General features: G+C 35.0%; 1 protein-coding gene across 23 annotated transcripts in view; it reads right to left on the bottom strand.

The window, feature by feature from the left end:
* PLSCR4 (phospholipid scramblase 4) overlaps nt 1-20,955 on the bottom strand; it is a 56,853-nt gene that overhangs the window by 17,085 nt on the left and 18,813 nt on the right. For 9 of the 23 annotated variants that reach the window (XM_063662315.1, XM_063662299.1, XM_063662304.1 and 6 more), the window contains 4 exons: nt 18,688-18,765; nt 14,026-14,070; nt 12,364-12,391; nt 11,104-11,214 (listed from right to left, as the gene is read on the bottom strand). In XM_063662315.1, coding sequence (XP_063518385.1) covers nt 11,104-11,214; nt 12,364-12,370 — 118 coding nt within the window. In that variant the 5' untranslated portion in view covers nt 12,371-12,391; nt 14,026-14,070; nt 18,688-18,765. Of the gene's footprint in view, nt 1-11,103; nt 11,215-12,363; nt 12,392-14,025; nt 14,071-16,253; nt 16,273-16,323; nt 16,411-18,687; nt 18,766-20,955 lie in introns of those variants that run through there. The other 14 variants (XM_054482810.2, XM_063662313.1, XM_063662311.1 and 11 more) reach the window with 6 other exon arrangements.

Below are 20,955 nucleotides of genomic sequence, written 5' to 3' on the forward strand. Positions count from 1 at the left end.
AACCTATGGAAATAAAATATTTTTAAAAAAGAGTACTCATAAAAATGAATAAGTACACAACAGCTAATGTTTGACTTTAGGAATTTTTTTATCAAGGTCTCTTAAGATAAGCAGTGGTAACTTTGCATTTCACTATGATTTTTTTAAATTCAAAGAATTGCCAACAATAAGTATGAGAATGCCATTACCGCATATCTATCTAGGTCTGGTTACCAGGAATTTTTTGAATAACTTTGATCATTACTAATTTATTTTTGTTTCACTTTCCAAGGTTTTAAGATTAATTAATTAAAATTTATAAATAAGTGGGTCTTGGTTGTCTGCCCAGAAATATGCAACAGACCCTAATTTATTGCTAAGGTCTTGTAGCTCTAACTGAAATCCTGTGAGTAGTAGAGCCACAAGCAGCCCACAAGTGATGTTGTCTGAACTGTCAGGAAGGCCAGGCTCACATAAAGAAAGGTTTTTCTTCTTTAATAGAGAATTTGAGGAATAATGTCCTGTGGTTGAAAACAAAATAAATTATGTAAGTCAAGATATTTTATGTTAAGATTTCAGTATAGTCGCCCCTTGATATTCATAAAGGATTGGTTCCAGGACTCCCTCAAATACCAAAACCTACAAATGCTTAAGTCCCTTATATAAAATGGTGTAGTATTTGCATGTAACCTACTCACAGCCTCCCATATACTTTAAATGATGTCTAGATTACTTACAATAGCTAATACAATGTAAATGCTAATATAAATTGTTTTTGTGTTATTTCTATTGTATAATTTTTATTGTCATTTTTAATTGTGCTTTTAAAATATTTTTAATCCACACTTTTTTGAATCCATGAATGAAGAATTCACAAATATAGGGGTCCAACTGTGGATCTATTTTAGTTTAAATTAAATAAAAACAACTTTTTATGAGCAGGGAATACCAGCTAAGACTTGAACTGTAAAATCTGAAGCCTTGGTGACAAGACATGAAAGCAATTTTTAAAAATGGAACTAGATTTTTCAGATTTTCAAAGGCAGATGTTTAAATTTAGAGAAAAAAATCACCTCAACATATTGTTTCTTAAATTGTGGCTCAATATACCAAGTCCTTCAAAATAATCTGGAGTTCTTAGTAAAATTCCAGATTCTGAGCCTCATGCCAATCTATTCCAACAGGATCTCTACGGCAAAACTTGAGATTAACAAAACATTTTATTTCATTGATCCTTTTTTAAAATGTACAATTCAGTGGTTTTAAGTATATTCTCAAAGTTGTGCAACCATCACTGCTACCTAAACCCAGAATTTTCATCATACCAGAAAGAACACCCATACCCATTAGCAGCAATTTCCATCTCCTCTTCCCCATAGTCCCTGAAAACCACTACTATCTGTGGATTTGCCTAATCTACACTTTTCATGTAAATGAAAACATACGATAGGCCTTTATGTCTGTTTTTTTTTTACACTTAGCATGTTTTCAAGGTTCATCCATGTTGTAGCACATATAAGTACCCAATTCCATTTTATGGCTGAGTAGCATTCTATTGTGTGGATATATCACATTTTAGGTATCCTTTAATCAGTCAATGGACATTTAGGTTGTTTTCACTCTGGGCTATTATAAATAACACTGCTGTGATCCTCCATGTACAAGCTTTAGTGTGGACATACGTTTTCAGTTCTCTAGCTAAGAGTGAAATTAGCTGAAATATTTGGTAACTCCATTATTAACTGCCAAACTGTTTTCCAAAGTGGCTTTACAATTTCACGTCCACTTGCAAATATGAGAGTTCTACTTTCTCCACATCCTCCACCAATACTTGTTATTGTCTGTTTTTATTTTAGTCATCTTAGTGGGTATGAAGTTGTATCTTATTGTGATTTTTATTTGCATTTTTCTGATTACTAATGATGTTCAGCATCTTTTCATGTGCTTATTTGCCATTTGTACATCTCCTTTGGAGAACTATCTATTAAATCTTTTGTCTACTTTAAAACTGAATCATTTTTTTTTATTGTTGCATTGTAAATGTTCTTTATATATTCAAGATAAAAGTCTCTTGCCAGATAGTTTGCAAGTGTTTTCTCTCATTTTTTAGGTTGTCTTTTCTCTTTGATAGTGTCCTTAGATATACAAAACTTTTTAATTGTTATGAAGTCAAATTCATTTTTTGTTGGTTGTTTGTGCTTTAGAGTGTCATATCATACCTAAGAAACTATTGCCTAATCCAAGGACATAAATACTTACATCTATATCTTGTAAAAGTTTTATAGTTTTCACTCTTAGACACAGGTCTTTCAAACACATAGATCTTTGATTCATTTAGAGTTTTTGTGTTTAGCGTGAGACAGTTTCAAATCATTCTTTTGTATGTTGGTATTCATTTGTCTCAGATCCTTTGTTGAAAAGAGTATTCTTTCCCTATTGAATTATTTTGACATGCTTGTCAAAAATCAGTTGGCCACAGATGTTTGGGTTTATTTCTTAGACTCTCAATTCTATCTCATTGGTCTATATGTCTACCTTTATGCCAGTACTGTGGTATTGACTTCTGTAGTTTTATAGTAAATTGGAAATTGGGAATTGTGAGTCCTCCAATTTTTTTTTCAAGATTGTTTAGGCTATTCTGAATCCTTTACATTTCCATATGTATTTGAGGAATAGCCTGTCAATTTAAAAAATTCCACAATGATAAGAATTGTGTTGAATCTGTAGATCAATTTAAGGAGCATTTCCATTTAACAATATTTACTTTTCAAATCTGTAAAATGCCTTTCCACTTACGTAGTCTTCTTCAATTTCTTTCAACAATGTTTTATAGTTTTCAATATGAAACATATTTTACTCCTTTTATTAAAGTTACTTCTGGGTATGTTATTTTTAATGTTATTGTATGTGGAACTATAATTTTAATTTATTTTTACATTGTTCATTGTTAATATATAGAAATACTTTTGGATTTCTGTATTATGATCTTATATCCTAACACACTGCTGAACTTATTTATTGCGCTGTTTGTGGGTATATATGGGGTTTTTTTTTGCTTTTTGTTTTTTGGGTTTTTTTTTTTTTAGACAGGGTCTCAGTCTGCCATCCAGGCTGAAGTGCTGTAGTATGATCATAGTTCACTGCAGTCTCAAATCCCTGGACTCAATCGATCCTTCTATCCTAGCCTCCAAGTAACTGGGACTACAGGAGTACAGGAGTGTACCACTGCACCCAACTTAGACTTTTTACATATATAGGATCATGTCTTCTGCTAATGGAGATGGTTTTGTTCCTTTCTTTCAATCTGGATGTATTTTCTTTCTTTTTCTTGACTAATTGCTCTGGCTAGAACTTCCAGTACAATGCTGAATAGAAGTGGCAAGAAAGATACCCTGTCTCATTCTTGATCTTAGATGAAATGAACGGTTTCAGTCTTTACTCCTAAATTTAATGTTTGGTGTGGGTTTTTCGTAGGTACTCTTTTATCAGATTGAGGGAGTTCCTCCTATTTCTAGTTTCTTAAGTGTTTTTATCATGGAGGATGCTGTATTTTGTCAAGTGTGATTTCTGTGCTTACTGATGTGGTCATGTGGTGTTTGTACTATATTTTATTAATATAGTACATACATTGATGTGTTTTAATATGATATTTAATGTGATAAACCAATCTTTCATCTGTGGGATAAATCCCATTTGGTCATGGTGTCTAATCCTTTTTTATGTTCCTAAATCTGGTTTGCTAGTAATTTGTTGAGAAAGGCTGATTCTATATTTATTGGGGATATGATCTTTAGTTTTCTTTTCTTGTAATATCTATGTCAGATTTTGCTAATTGGGTAATACTGGCCTCTAGAATTAGCTAGGAAGAATTCACTATTCTTTCATTTCTATGGAAGACATTGTAAATGACTGGTATTAAAACCTTTATGCAGCATTTAGTAAAATTTCCTCTTTTTTTTTGTGATGTAGTCTCAACTGTCACCCAGGCTGGAGTACAGTGGTGTGATCTTTGCTTACTGCAACTTCTGCATCCCGGGATCAAGCCATTCTCCTGTCTCAGCCTCCCAAGTAGCTGGGATTACAGGCACCTGTCAGCTAATTTTTGTATTTTTAGTAGAGATGGGATTTCGCCATGTTGGTCAGGCTGGTCTCAAATTCCTGACCTCAGGTGATCCATCTGCCTCGGATTCCCAAAGTGCTGGGATTACAGGCGTGAGCCACAGCACCCAGCCAAAATTCACTATTGAAGCCATTTAGGCCCTAGCTTTATTTTGTGGAAAAGTTTTACATGACTAATTTAATCTCTTTACTTGTTATATAAGTCTGTTAAGGTTTCTGTTTCTTCTTGAGTCAATTTCAGTTGTTTGTATCTTTCTAGGAACTTGTCCATTCGTCTAGGTTTCCTATTGGCATACAATAAATTGTACACACAATTGTTCATATTATTCCCTTAAGATACTTTTCAATTTCTCTATGGTAAAAGCCTCACTTTCATTCCTGATTTTATTAATTTGAGGTGTTTTATTTTTATTTTTATTTTTGGTTAGTCTGACTTAAGTTTTCTTAATTTTGTTGATCCTCTCAAAGAACAAATTTTTAGTTTTGTTGATTTTGTTTATTGTTCTTTTTTCTATTTCATTTATTTCTGCTCTAATCTTTATTATTTCCTACCTCTTGGCTTGGTTTTCCCTTAAGGTGGAAAGTTTGATTACTGATTTGATATCTTCCTTTTTTTTAAATGGAGGTGTTTATAGCTATAAATTTTCCTCTAAGCACTTCTTTAGCTATATCTCATATGTTTTGGTATACTGTGTTTCGTTTTCATTCATCTCAAAGTATGTTCTAATTTCCCTGTGTGTGACTTTTTTTGCCTCTACTGTCATTTAAAAGTATTCTTCTACCACCAGGGTAGAAGAATATACTCTACATGATTTTAATTGTTTTAAATTTGTTGAGACTTGTTTCATGACCTAACCACAATACTGTAGAATGCCATATGTTTCAAGAAGAATGTGTATTATGCTGTTGTTGGGTAGAGCATTCTATTATGCTATTATGTCTAGATTGTCTGTTGTGCCCAGTTTGGTTTATAGTGTTGTTCAGATCTTTCCTTTTTGATCTTCTGCCTAGTTGTTCTATCTATTATTGTAAGTGAGGTATAATAGTCTCCAACTATTATTTATTGTATTATCTATTTCACCCTTCAATTCTACCAGTTTTACTTCGCATATTTTGGAGCATTGTTTTTATATGTATGTATGAATATACTCGTTCTGTCTTCTTGATGACTGACATTTTTATTATTATAAAATGACCATCATCTCTAGTAATAATTTTTTCCTCAAAGTATATTTTGTCTGATATTTCATCAATTCTTATCAACTACTAAGTCTGAGAAACTCTGTTTTGATAGAGCATTTTACAAACTGAAGATATATTCATAGAGTATTAAAATCAATTTAATAATTCAAATATTAATTTTTGAAAATATAGTCAACTAGAGAAGAATAAAATAGAAAATACGAAACTGTATTATTAGTATACTATATACTCACTTTACATTCAGTATTGTCTGGTGAAACTCATGTTACTTATATATAAATATATTGAATATATATGTATGTATTGTTCACTATGTGTTATATTAGATTATCATCAAGAATATTTGAAAGCCAATGATTTAGAGATCCTTTTATTTAACTAATATAAGGACAGCAAAGATTCTATTCTGAAATGAAAAAGATGGAATCAATGTTGCAACACTGCAATGTATAATCATATACATTCTTGTTTTTACTATGGTTGGAGATTTTTCTCTGTAGATTTCCCTTGAAGAAAAAAATAATTTTTACCTAAATATAGGTTAAACTGTAGTTTCTTTCTGAAAATTACTGCTTTTCCTTGTAATGTGTGTATATGTATGTATATGTGTTTTTTTGTTTATCTGCCCAAAAATTGTTGGATTTTCAGTTCAGATGACAGCTGAAAGATGTTAGAAGCTGAGATTCACCTCATGTCCAGATAAGTGTGCAAAAATGAATAAGGCTAGAACAGTAGAAGCCCAATTTGGGCTGTGTTGTTAAAGCTCCACAAATGGTGTTGTGTCTCCCTAAGTAAACTCAGTTTTGGGAACTGTAGGTCTACAGGACTAGAGAATTTTCTGTCTTTTGTAATCAAAGAGCAATGCCACATAGCTTTGTAGGGAAGGGACTGACATCTCCCGAAAAATGTAGACAGTCCCGGCTGGGCGCTGTGGCTCACGCCTGTAATCCCAGCATTTTAGGAGGCCGAGGCGAGTGGATCACCTGAGATCAGGAGTTTGAGACCAGCTTAGCCAACATGGTGAAACCCTGTCTCTACTGAAAATACAAAATTATCCGGGCGTGGTGGTGCAAGCCTGTAATCCCAGCTACTCTGAAGGCTGATGCAGGAGAATCATTTAGAACCCGGGAGGCGGAGGTTACAGTGAGCCGAGATTGCACCACTGTACCCAGCCTGGGCAACAGAGCAACATTCTGTCTCAAAAACAAAAAAACAAACAAAAATGTAGACAGTCCCATAGGCAGCCAGTTTTTGAAAAGGTCACTCTTGTATAATGAAAAATTCACTTAAATGTGATAAGGTGGAGATTGTGGTCTCTCTCAGAGCCCCCAAATAACTGGATCCTGGATACCACCCAGATCTGGAAGAAAGTCCTGTTAGAGAAAGCTATGTTGATTTAAAAAAAAAAAAAAAAAGAAAGAAAGATAATACCTAAAACTTATTGAGCTCTCATCATATTCCAGCCCTTACTCTAACAATGTTACAAGTACTAAATCTTGTAATCTTTACATCAACCCTATATAGTAGATACTATTATTATCCTTAATTTATAGAGAAGAAAACTGAGGCATAAGGAGGTTAAGTAACTTGGTGAAAGTCATTAGCTGACGTATCAGGAGTAGAATTAGAATTCCAGCATTCTGACTGCAGAAACGTCCTTAAATACAACATGCTAATACTCCCCCTAGCTCAGAGGCAAGGAAGAAGAGCACCCCAGGTGTGATTCTATGGAGGGCTTTGGGCCTATACACTGGATTGGCATCTCTAGCTAGCAGCTATTTTTAAGTCTTTAAGTTCTACCTTTTCACCTCCATGGGACATCATGGGACAATGCAGTAGTCTGGGGTCAACCAATACTGTGAAAGCCAGTCACCTTTGAAGGTGATGAAGTCTAAGACATTTCGGTTACTCATAAAAATGCCACTCATAATAGTCATGAATCATGAAATTCTCCTAATACTATCTGAAAACTAGGCCACGAGATAAATCAAAGATTCTTTTATCTATGAAATATTCCTCAAGCCCATTTCAAGGACCAGCTTCTGTGCTTGCTGCTAGAAATATAAGACAGAAAGACATACAAATGCATGCCTGTCTCCAAGGGCAGCAAATTCTGTGGAGGGTACAAAGATGTATAAGAAAAGGTGAATGGCTGTCACGAAGCAAGTAATTGACATAATCATAGGTAGATGCATAGTGTGTTAAGGGATTGGACAGGAGCTGTACCTAACCTATGCAGAGAAGGTATACTACGATATAGGTGCTAACACACTAGACCTAGCCAGCATCTCCATGATGGGGAAAGGTTTTACAGGCAAATGGACAAGAACAAGCAGGTGCATAGAGGAGGCTCACTACTGCAGGACGAACTGCTGTGTGTGGAGATTTAGCAGACAAGGCTAGAAAGATAGGATGGAGTGAAGATTATGAAAGACCTTGAACTTTATGACAATCAAATGGAAAGTAAACTGATTCATTTTACATTTAGAATTCTCTATATATGAGGTCAGATTAGGCAGGAAGTACTTGCAAGGGTCTGGCTAGAAGGCAAGGAAGGCTGATTTTGGTGAAAGGAGCAGAGAGTAGAGAAATGGTAATTGACATTTAAGATACAACATTGACTTTGAAGTGGACTGGATATGAGAAAAGATTCTCAAGTTTCTGGCTTGGGATCCTACAGGCCTCTAGTGTATGGGAAGAATGGAGAAAGAAAATAGAGTTTAGAAGCAAGATAACAAAGTTGGGCTGGTGATCACTGAGTTTGACATTCAGTGGTCTTTCATGAGAAGCAGTCTAGAGGTGGTTGGAAGTGCAAGTTTAGAGACTATCAGACTGACATGATCTGTGGATATGTATTTCATAAGTGATGAAGGAAAGGAAACCTTCAGTATTAACAAGATCACTTAGAAGAGTGTGTAAAAGGAAGGGTGACTGGGAGAGGAGAGAGAAGGAGACGGGGAAGGGCAGGGAAAACCAGGGGAGTAGACCAAATAATTCTGAAAACAGCAGTTTTTAAGAGTAGGGACACAGTTTTTGATAGAAACTGAGAGTAAGTGGACTAAAAGGAAAATAATGGTAACAGGAAGCAATGTCAAATGAGAGTTAAGTGAGAAAAAAACTACAATGTATTTGTAAAAAAGTGAAGGAAAGTATGTATTTAAGTTTGTCATGAAGAATATACTTTAATTCCTTTAAGAATTGTATTTAAGAGTACCCAAATTGGACTAGAAATCAGATATCCATACCTTCTTTTTTTAGCTATTATTAAAAATAACAATGTAACTAAAAATCGTATGAATTATCTTAAGAATATTAATCATTATATCACTTCAATGAGTTAATGGTTAATTTACCATGTACTTTTAATATAAAAGCACCTCATGTTATAAAACTTGAAGATCAATAAATCAGAAAAAGATTGCCATTTAGATTTTGAGGCCATTCATATAGAGATTATATTTTTTAAAATTAAATTTATATTTATTTTAAAATTAAATACATATTTATGTAATTGAACGATTTTTGTTATAAGTATGTATTATCCAGAGATAAAAGAAGGAAACATATGATCAAATTATATGTGGGAAATTGGTATATTATACTTTCTTCTAAGCTTTGAAGTTTTCATAAGAGTTCTGATTGCTTCCGCAGGAAAACAAAGCAAAACAAAACAAAATATGTTTAATTTTGTGTAACTATAGCATCTCAGACTTATGTAAATAAAGACCTCTGTTATGGAGCGTTGTCCTACCAATACTGGTGTAAGAAACACTGCCTGATAGGATTTGAGTTTTCTTAGTTATTTTGAACATCAGGAAATCATGCCATTTTGTCTTTAAATATACTAAATATAACAAAGGTTTCTTTATTAACTATTCTCTTCAACAAGAATAGTGGATAAAATTATTTTTTGTGGGAACACATATCCAACACTATAATGCAAATTGAAATTATGTAAAGAAATTTGGATAAATTCATTAACACTACATAATGCAAGTACAGATTTCAAGATTCTTAATTTGACTCACAGCGACAATTTTTGTCAGTCTTCATAAGTTTACAGTCCAGCCACCAGGTGGCGATCAGAGCGAAATTTTGCTATATTTTATAACTGAAAATTCATTAGTTGTGTGGTCTGCACTATAATATTTTTACAATTTATCTTGTCATTTAATTTGAAGGATGTAGCCTACTCTCTTGCTAAATTATTAATATAGAGAAGAATAGATATAAGCTTTATCAGATGAGAACATGATGTATAAAGGTTTTTCTCAGAAATGGTGAAGTTTCTGTTCTAGTAGGATCTAGGTTTTCAGATATAGAGTAATTGGTAAATATAAGATAGATCTTGTATATCATGTTAGAAGTCACTGAAGTGACATATAGAGAAACTATAGATAAAGCATGATTAGAATTTAATAATTTAATTTTTAATACCTCGGATTTAGGAAAGGTGGCACTATTAATGCAGTATGTTATAATGCATTTTATCCTCATAACACATATACACATTAGGAAAAGAGAAGAAAGGAAATCCTGATGCTTTCAGAAAACACTGTAGGTGCAGAAGCCACCTGAGCTGCATGGATCATATGCCTAGAGCCAAAAAAAAACCTTTGGCCGGGCACGGTGGCTCACACCTGTAATTCCAGCACTTTGGGAGGCTGAGGCGGGTGGATCACCTGAGGTCGGGACTTCGAGACCAGCCTGACCAACATAGAAAAACCCTGTCTCTACTGAAAAAAATAAAAATAAAAAATAAAAAAACAAAAATTAGCCGGGCATGGTGGTGCATGCCTGTGATCCCAGCTACTCCGAAGGCTGATGCAGGAGAATCACTTGAACCTGGGAGGTGGAGGTTGTGGTGAGCCAAGATCGCACCACTGCACTCCAGCCTGGGCAACAAGACTGAAACTCCATCTCAAAAAAAAAAAAAAAAAAAAAAACTTGTGCCATTATCTTGTACATATCAGGGTTTCTTTTCCCCCTTCAGAGCATAATGCAATGGTTTCTACTTCTAAATATACACTTAAATATAAATTTTAAAGAAATATTACTACAGTGTCTACATCATTATGTAAGTCATTACAATGTGTTTAAAGACAATACTAACTGAAACTATTTCCTTGGCCAAAAGTAAGGGCATTTTTAATTTTTAAAATTTTAAACTTGGCCAAATTGTTTTCTAACAATCATAATATCTCAAATTCACACTAGCACTGTATAAGTATTCATTCTCCCAAGACATCACCAGTAGTGCACTCAGACTTACAAAAATATTTGCCAGAAAGATAAGCTCCTTAATCAGCACCCATGGCCATTCACTTCCATTTCTCTGCACATCTGCCATGTGTCTCATGCATGCCTCACACCAGATTTTCATGACCCTGTACTTATGGACATATGATTCTTTCTGCTAAGGACAGTCCTTTCCCTCTTTTCCTTGCTTGTGAAATTTTTATCATGACAGCAAAACTTGACCTCCTTAGTCAGGGCTTTCCTCAAATCCCTGGCAATGTCAAATACTGTCTTCTGTGTCCTTACAACACTCTCTTCATATCCCCATATAGAATGGAGAGAATGTCATCAATATTTGCACAATTTCCATTTAAAAGCCTGTAAATCCTATGGCTACAGGAATATATTCTAACTGACATATAGTAAACTATGTGGCACCCTATCGGCATCCAATATTTATTTACTTATTAAATCAGTCAATTAATTTGTTAACTTAAAAAGCAATTTTAATTATTAGTATGGTTTTTAGGAAAGGAGAATATCTTTTATGAATATTTAACCCACCTGGTAAAAAATGAGAATTGTATTCAGGAGGAGCATCAGGCCTTGGATCTGGTGGTTTTGTTTGATTTTCCATTTCACCTGCAGGCTGTTCAGGGGCTGTGGGTACCACATCTTCAGGGGAAAAGAGGGAACATGACTTACAAAGGAAACAATAATATAATGACAAAATGTATTCTTTTTTCTTTCTTATTGGAATGCATCAAGTAGTACAATCAACTGGAAAACACACTCCTATATTTCTTATAAAAAGAATTCATCATATATTAGACACTACCTATTAATAAATTTCATGAATTTTCAAACTGAACATAGATTTAAAAATAGAACTAAACAATTACATTGTGCTTGTGATCAAAGCAATGAGCTTTCATACTAGTGGTTCAACTGCCCCGATGCTAACTCTTACCTACAAAGTAAATTCCTGACATAATAGCAAAAATTATTCTTCCCATTACATAATATGGAGAACAACAGCATTTATAGAGTGAAGTTGATTCTTTTCCTAATTATTTTTGGAAAGTGCTGTCTAAAAAGATTCACAACATAACACCATAAATACATCATGGTTTAATAAACAGTGGTGTCACACATAACTGAATTAGCAATAGTTTAGTCTACATCTCCAGTGACTCACATTTTCACTGTATTATTTCTAAAAGCAATCTAGGTCACAGTAATTGCTGCAGGGCAGGTACTGAAGTCAGTCTCATGATGTTGTACCTTGTCTTCTTATTGAGATTAGAGACTAATTTCTCTCCGGACTTACTACAAAAAAAAAGCTGACTTTCCTAAACAACCAGTTGACTTTTATCTCCTAGCAAACAAAAATCCCATAAATGTGGCTTTTCTCTCTTTATGTAAATTACTAGAAAATACAAGGCCTACTTTCACCCTCCTCTACCAAGGCAGGACCTTGCCACAGGCTCTTTATTACTACAACCTCTCTTTGCAGAACTGCTTTCCTAATCTTGCTTTTTTTTATTACCTAATTTTCCCCACAAACTTCAAAGATTATTCAGTAGATATGTGCCCCACTGTAAGTCCCTTTTTAATCTTTTTCTGACAATGATAGGAATGTCTATATACATAAATAATAAATATATACATACATATATATACACAAACACACACACGCATTTATATTCGCCAAATGTTAAACAAAAAAAAATCAAAATGAAATAAAGTCCCCCTTTAGGGAAAATAATCACAAAATTCACATTTGAAAATAAAGCATATTCAAATTTATTCACAAAAACTTACCTGACATTTTGAAGAATTCCAATTAATCCTGAAAAATAAAAAATGTTAATGCCTTTAAAATATATACATAATAAATAGTATTACTACTCAGTGACACAGGTAAGGATTTCTGTAATTTTTTTAACCTCCAGTTACCTTACATTTGTCCATTCATTAATTCAAACAATACTTACTGAGCACCTATTATGTACCAGGCACTAATACAGATGTTGAGAGTACAGCAATGAAGCAGACAGACACTCTGCCACCTACTGTGCTGCAGTTTATATTGTAGTAGGATGAGATTGTAAAAAGTCAAGAAATGTTAAAGTTTAGATAGTACAGTTACGAGGAAAACAATGTAACAAGCTTAAGAGAAACACACATGGTTAGTTCTAGGAGAGTCAGGGAAAGCCTGTCTCAGGAAGTGACCTTTGAGCTGTTTGAACTATGAAAAATAAACATCACACTACAATTGTGGGAAGAGAGTTCTAGGAAGACAGGAAATTAGTGCAAAGGGTCAGAGATGGCAGTGAGCTTGGGATACTAAAGGGAGGAAAAGAGAAAGTGGTTAGGAGTGACTGGACCACAGTGAGTGAAGCGAACTGAGGTAAGACATGCAGATAAAGGTCTGATCTCATCTGAAGGCGATGGCAAGGTGTTTGGCATTTTTGGTATTTGGAACTGGGAAGTCTGGAGGATTCAGTCAGTGGAGTGATCAGATCTGACCGACACCATACAATGAGAGCAAGAGTAGAAGCAGGGAGCAGTGAGGGATGGCAGCAGCAATCCAGGTGAGAGCTGACACCAGCTTAGATGGGAGAGGTGACACTGCAGGTTAGGAGTGTTCAGAGGCATGATACGGTTTGAAAGCAGGGCCTCCAGGAGTCGCTGATGGACTAAGGTAAAGAGAGGAGTGGAAGAGGGTTCTGAGTCATAGCCCAAGGTAACTGAGTTGATGGTGATCCTATTAACAAAACTAGAGAGGCGGATAGTGGGGGAATAGTGGGGATGGAGGAGGGTAAGAATTGAAAGTTTAGACTGGGGCATGTTATGTTTAAGAGACTAAAAGAAGTTAAACATTTAAATTAAAAATATGTATGGGAACATCATGAGAATAACTCAGAGAAGGAGACTAGAAGTTGAGATGAGATTTGAAACAAGGAATGAGGGTGAAGGTAAAATTTTCTGAATTCAATCAGGCAAAAAAAAGGCTATTACTTGAGAAGGGAATTTCAATATATCTTAATTTCTGAGTTCTGAGTAATGACAAATAACAAAAAGAGTATCAACAAAGGCTATAATTTACTGAATGCTTATCAAGTGTTAGGCAAAGGGCCCAATGCTTTTCATATATCTCTGATTATAACAACTCTCTAATGTGTAAATGGCCAACCCTGCTAAAGGCAAGTGCTTCTAAATCCTAAGCCTATGTACTTTTCAATATGTGATCATGTTTATAAGAATAGAGTCATTTGCGTTGTCCAAGTGGAGTAAAAAAGTATCAAGTTAGAGTAGGTCAAAAAAGCATCCAAACAACGTATGAGTGAGTCATCAATATGGGCACTGAGCTGACTCAATGAAAATTGCCATGGTATGAGCCAGTGTGCAGATTCCCAGCTGAAATGATTGTCTTGCCAAGACGGGTGAAAGTATAACCAGTCTTAGACCATCTCCACTCACCTCTGGAGCCGGAGTTTGTTGTACGGTGCCCTATGTGTCTCGAAGCTTAAAAAATATATATAAATATATTTTAAAACATGTATATTTATTTTTATATAATATATATTATGTAAAAATGTTTTAAATATACATTTAATACATATTATATTTTTACATTTATATTTAAATATATTAATATTTAAATATAAAATAATACAAATATATAATAATTATAAATAACATAAATATATTTATTTATTTATTTATTCTGGCGCATACCAAAAAGTCAGACCCAATTCTGGGCCAGTCAAAGGAGTTCAAGGAGTTAGTCATATTCCCTAATGATGGTAATCCCTTTTGTTAAGGAAAATGACTACAGCTTTCTAGAACTTTAGACACTCCCAGTTATGTACCTGCAAGTGACTCTTGCACATGTACACAGGATATAGACAAGAATGTTCTTGATAACACTATTCATATTAAAAGGAATGAAAACTTGCCTAATGTCCATCAATGGTAGACTGAATAAACAAATTCTGGTACATTCACATGATACAATAGTATACTGTAGTGAAAACAAATTACAGCTGTGCACGTGGACAGAGATGTATCTCAAAATTACAACACAACAGAAAAAGCAAATCACTGGAGAATACATGTAGTATGATTCCATGTAAGAATGTTCAGTAGCAGGAGTTCTAAACAAAATACTTTATCTGATAAATATATAGAGGAAAGCTTTAAAGAAATGCTAGGGAATTAAAAACACAAAATTTCAGAAAAGGGTTACGTGTAAAGAAGTGATGAGGGGCGGCTGTTTAGCTGTGGCCCACAAGGAACCCTAAGTTCCTGCCAATATTAAAATTCTATTAGGGTGATAAGAACAAGGCTAATGTCTTGTCATTAGTTTTTAAAGGGTATGTACATGTTTAAATATGCATATTTATATGCATGGCATTATTTCACAATAAACAAGAACCATTTGACAGTTATATGTTGAGTGTGACCTTCTTCTAACTAATGGTCTGTTGTTAGATTATATGTTAAGTTATCCGGATTGCAAACTATCAAGGAGCCACAGTGGAAACTAATTACAACAGATTATTAAATGTCTCAGTGAAAAGAGGCCAAATTATTATATCTATCTATCTGTCCACCTATCATCTATCTAGCTATCTACAGTGGCAAACTTTTAACAATTGCTGAATCTCAGTGCAGAAATAAATTTGAATATTAATTTTTAAATATTTAATTTCAAAATAAAACTTGGAAAAAATACAGAATTCTGGACTCCAAACCTGAAGTAGCACCTCTGGGTCCAGGCCTGGAAATCTTTACTTTTAACACAGTTCCAGGTGATCCTTATGATCAAGCATGTCTGAGACTAATTCAATGTAAAGAAAAATAACAGTTCTCAACCATGCCAGGCATTATTCAGCGTTCAAATCTAATTCAAGTAATTGAATGATAACTTGAAAAAATAAATTAATAAAATTTTAGAAATATTTAAAGTATTACAAAGCAACTAATCTCAATGAGTTTAAACAAAAGAAAACTAGCTACATATTGCCTCACAAGTTTCAGATACTCAAAGTCTGTTTACCTTCCATCTCCTTTGAGCTGCTAGTATTTTTTTCTCACCACCCTATATTCTATTCCCTTTCTTATAAAATTTTACAATATAGTTTTAGCCAAAATATTGTGCAAGGCAGGATAATTTCCAGTTAGTAGAAGCATGAATGTTGTTAACTTAATCCTCCTTTAATATTCAGTGAACTGCTTCACATTTCCCTATCACTTAGCAACAGCAAAAAGTGCCCTATCTTGAAAAAATTGATTTTTGGCTTTATATCTGTCAGAAACCAGATTGGAAAACTGAGCTGTGTCTCCATAACAGGTTAGTATTACAAAGTCTGGAGAGCTGTTAATTGCAGAGGCCTTGGTATTTTGGGGGCATGATATGCATACAGGGGAATCTGAGCTGCCTGGAATGTAATTAAGAGAGAAAGAAGACATGGGCTAGACAGGACAAGGTTGCTGAGACTGAGGTTTGCTGCCTTGCAAGGCAGCCCTGTTATCTTAAATTGCATCCTACAGCAAGAGTGCTGTATCTTATTATATGCTATTATATGGATATCACTGCAGCACCCAACAAGCACAGCTGTGTTATATGCAAGCTTTTCAATTTCATCACTGTAAACAGTGACAAACTATCAGAACTTGATAAAACCACAAGTTACAGAACTCACACCAGGGATATTTGGAAATTCAGTCACAAAACTCAAAAGGAGGATTAGCTCTTTACAGTAGAGTATTTACTGGAAGCTGTCCTGGCCTCTCCACAAGGGAGGCTCTGGGCAGTGAGAATCTCTGGGCACAAGGCTTGGAAGCAGCATATGCATTCTAAAACTCTGGGCCCTGTCTGTCTCCAGTGCCTTTAACCCTGAGAGGAGAGAACAGAAAGCAGGTCAATGAACAATTCCTTCTGCTTCTTAGCAGGGACAAGAAAAATAGCTCACTCCTGCAAAGTCCTATACCAGCTACCATGATATCCCTTTTGTGTTTATTATGTAACTGATAGGAGATTATATTATTTGTCCATCTTAATCTTCCTTTAAGAATACCTGGAGAAAAGCAGAAGATTGTGTGACTATTAAATAGTGTATTCTGGCACACTTCAGACAGTATGGACAGTGGTCCAGAGTGTGGGTTCAAATCTCAGGTCTTTCTCTGATGGCTGTGTAATCCTGAATGACTAGTCTGTTCTTAGGTTATCCTGTTAATCACGCGGATGATGATGGCTGGATCAACCTCATAGAAATACTGTGAAGACTAAAACAATTACATTTGCATAGCACTTGAAACAGTACCTGCCATATAAAAAATCCTCAATAAACTTGCATTATTACTACTATTTCACTAGTAAGACACACTAACTGATGAAGAGACCAAGAATAAATGTGTGTGTTTAACAGCAGTATTTTTAAAAAGCTGTCTGCCAGTCAGCAAGTCAGCATGTATTACTGAGCATCCATATGTAAGATTCGACTCTGGGTTCTGAGCTGACACCACTAATTCCCATCTTCTATATTCAGTAATGTTCTAGCAAATGGGATTTCATGAGCATTGTTTGTAATGAATTTCAAAGTGGAAGGAGTGGGGAGAAAAAAAAAATGGAGACGTTGCCAAACGGCTTTTCCTATTTGCAGCTAAATGAAAGACAAATGAGCTAGGGTACACCTTAAGAGGCTAAAAAATTTGCTTTCAGTTCAGGATAGTGACATTACTTATACTATTCAGATGATGGATGTATCTTGTAGTAAACTTTAAAAAGATCAGAAAATTAAGATTATATTAGTGACATATTCCAAAAATTAAAAGAATATAGTGTTCATTCTATCAGCACATAAATACTGAGGTTTTTTTCATAATATTGTACTACAAAAATTGAATATGTCTATATTAGTATAGTACTTCATGGTATAAGATGCAACTGAGCTAATATATGTGTAAGTGATTAGAAGTAATAAAACATTTTGTTTAGAAGAAAGTCTTTAAGAAATTAAATAAAAATATAAATATTCTTTAAATGTTTAAATTTTATAAACCCTCTAATATATCTAGTATCTAGGCTGGGTGAATATAAGTGCTAATAGGTCTAAGAAAATGTATACACCTTGCTTTAAAAAGAGGTATCTACTAGATGTTCCTAAATGTCTGATGTATTAATTATTTTCTTCTATCTCCATAGAAAGGGATAGCTAATCAAGTTTAGTTGTTACATGAAACTTAGTATTGCATAAAAGAGAATTATTCTGGCCTTTGCCCTGGGTTCCGGGAAAGCAACTTCTAAACTCTTAGAATTTGCAAGTAATAGCAGTGTTTCTGTTTTTCTTGGTGGGCCCTTGGACCATACCTGAGATTTTGCTAAGGTGACAACATAATAGGGAGGCCGATCATGCCTGAAAGAATCATGATGTGATTAGAGAATTGGAGCTTTGAGTAACATCGTATTTGCCTGACCTCCAGGGAGGTGGGGGCCTTGAGACTGAGTTCAATCCATGAAGCCAATAATTCAAGTAATCATGCCAGTGTAATGAAACCCCAATAAAAAACCTGACTCTAGTTAGCTTCCTGGTTGGTAAACACATCAATGTGCTGGGAATGTGATGAATCCTAACGCCACAGAGAGAAAGCATGAAAGCTTTATGTTCATGACCCTCCTAGGCCTCACCCCATGGATCTCCACAACTGACTGGTCCTGATTTTTATCATTTTATTTTTATTTACTTATTTATTTATTTATTTATTTATTTTTGAGATGGAGTCTCGCTCTGTCACCCAGGCTGGAGTGCAGTGGTGCAATCTTGGCTCACTGCAAGCTCCGCCTCCAGGGTCCACGCCATTCTCCTGCCTCAGCCTCCCAAGTAGCTGGGACTACAGGCGCCCACAACCACGCCCAGCTAATTTTTTGTATATTTAGTAGAGATGGGGTTTCACCATGTTAGCCAGGATGGTCTCAATCTCCTGACCTCGTGATCCACCCACCTCAGCCTCCCAAAGTGCTGGGATTACAGGCATGAGCCACTGCGCCCAGCCAATTTTTATCCTTTATAATAAAATGTTAATCGTAAGTAGAACACTTTCTTGAGTTCTGTGAGTCATTCTAGGAAATGATCATACCTGAGAGGTTGATGGGAACATCTGAATTTGTAGCTAGTTGGTCACAAGTGTGGGTGGCCTGGAGATCCTCAAACCTGTCTGAAGTGAAGGCAGTCTTGTTAGGAAGTAGGCCCCTAAGCCTGTGGTGTTGCAAACTCTGGGTGTTCAGAGTCAGACTGAATTGCAATACTGTACTTAGATTGCTAAAAAAAAAAAATAATAGTAATTGTGTAATGGTTACAATGGTACATACACATACATACATATTTCTGATTACAAAAGTATGTTTTCATTTTTAGAAAATCAAGAAATAAAAGTATAAAAATGTGACTATACCCTCAATTCAACTTTCTCAAAATAACTATTCTTAAAATTTTGGTGGATTTCCTATGTGTGTCTGTACAGGTTTACGTTTCTACGTGCATGCATGCAGGGATAATAATAAAAATTCTTAAAAACATATTGTGAACTGATCACATTCCTCCCTGGAAAGTGGCCCAAGGGGAGATCATATTTATGAAAGGGAGTGTTGGGGTCTTTGCCATCCTACTACGGCCCAACAAAGTCACTGGACCAAAAAGGAAATACTACTGTCTCTTTGTCGCTTGGAGGTGTTGCTGTGTAACAGAGAGAGCGAGGAGGAGCAGAAGAGGTGGGACAGTGGAGAGGGAGCCTCCTAGTAAGGACAATGAGAGAGGGAAAGGAGAGGGACAGGAGGAAGAAAATTCGCAGCAGTAAAAGAGTAAACAGTTTTAAAGAGGTAAGAACCTTAAAGAGAATTACATTGGATGGACGCGTCAGCTAGAAGATAAGCTCCATAAAGGAAAAAATTTAAGACATGTTTTAATGGTGTAGTCCTTTGTTATTAATTTTCCTTTTTTAACTTTTATTTTAGGTTCGGGGTGAACAAGTGCAGGTTTGTAACACGGCTAAATTACGTGTCAATGAATTTGGTGTACAAATGACTTCATCATCCATGTAACGAGCACAGTAACTGACAGGTAGTTTTTTAACCCTTACCCTCCTCCCACCTTCTGCCCTCAAGAAGGCATTGGTGTCTATTGTTCTCCTCATTGTATCCATGTGTACTCAATGTTTAGCTCCCACTATAAGTTAGAAGATACAGTATTTGGTTTTCTGTTCCTGTGTTAATTCCCTTAGGATGATGGCCTCCTGCATCCATGTTGCTACATAGGACATGATTCCCTTCTTTTTTAAGGCTGCACAGTATTCCATGGAGTATATGTACCATATATTCTTTATCCAGTACATCACTGATGGGCAACTAGGTTGATTTCATGTTGTTGCTATTGTGCTGCAATGAATATAGAAGTGTATGTATCTTTTTGGTAGAACAATTTACATTCCTTTTGGTATGTACCCAGTAATGGGACTGCTGGGTCAAATGCTAGTCCTGTTTTCAGTTCTATTAGAATCTCCAAACTGCTTTCCATAGTGGATGAACTAATTGACATTCCCACCAGCAGTATATAAGCATTCCTTTTTCTCTGTAACTTCACCAACATCTCTTATTTTCTGACATTTTAATCATAGCCATTCTGACTGCTATGAGATAATATACCATTGTGGTTTTGATTTGCATTTCTCTGATGATTACTGATGTTGACCCTCTTTTCTTATGCCTGTTGACCATGTTTATGTCTTCTTTTAAAAAATGTCTATTCATGACCTTTGCCCATTTTTTAATGGGGTTGTTTTTCACTTGTTGATTTGTTTAAATTCCTTACAGATTCTGAATATCTGCCCTTTGTCAGATGTGCAGTTTGTGAATATTTTCTCCTATTCTGTAGGTTGTCTATTTACTCTGTTGATAGTTTCTTTTACTCTGTAAAAGCTCTTTAGTTTAATTAGGTGTCACTTGTCTATTTTTGTTTTAGTTGCAATTGCTTTTGGAGACTTAATCACAAAATATTTGCCAAGGCCTACGTCCAGAATGGTATGTCCTAGGTTTTCTTCTAGGGATTTTATAGTTTTAGGTCTTACATTTAAGTCTTCAATCCATTTTGAGTTGATTTTTGTATATGATAAAAGGAAGGTGTCCAGTTACAGTCTTCTGCATATGGCTAGCCAGTTATCCCTGCACCTTTTATTGAACAGGAAGTCTTTCCCCATTGCTTGGTATTGTTGACTTTGTTAAAAATCAGGTGGTTGCAAGTGTACAGCTTTATTTCTGTTCTATTGTTCTATATGTCTGTTTTTGTACTAGTACCATGTTGTTTTAGTTACTGTGGCTTCATAATACAGTTTGAAGTCAGATAGTGTGACGGC

This window comes from Pongo pygmaeus, chromosome 2 (assembly GCF_028885625.2).
Source record: "Pongo pygmaeus isolate AG05252 chromosome 2, NHGRI_mPonPyg2-v2.0_pri, whole genome shotgun sequence".
In the NCBI taxonomy this organism is placed as follows: domain Eukaryota; kingdom Metazoa; phylum Chordata; class Mammalia; order Primates; family Hominidae; genus Pongo; species Pongo pygmaeus.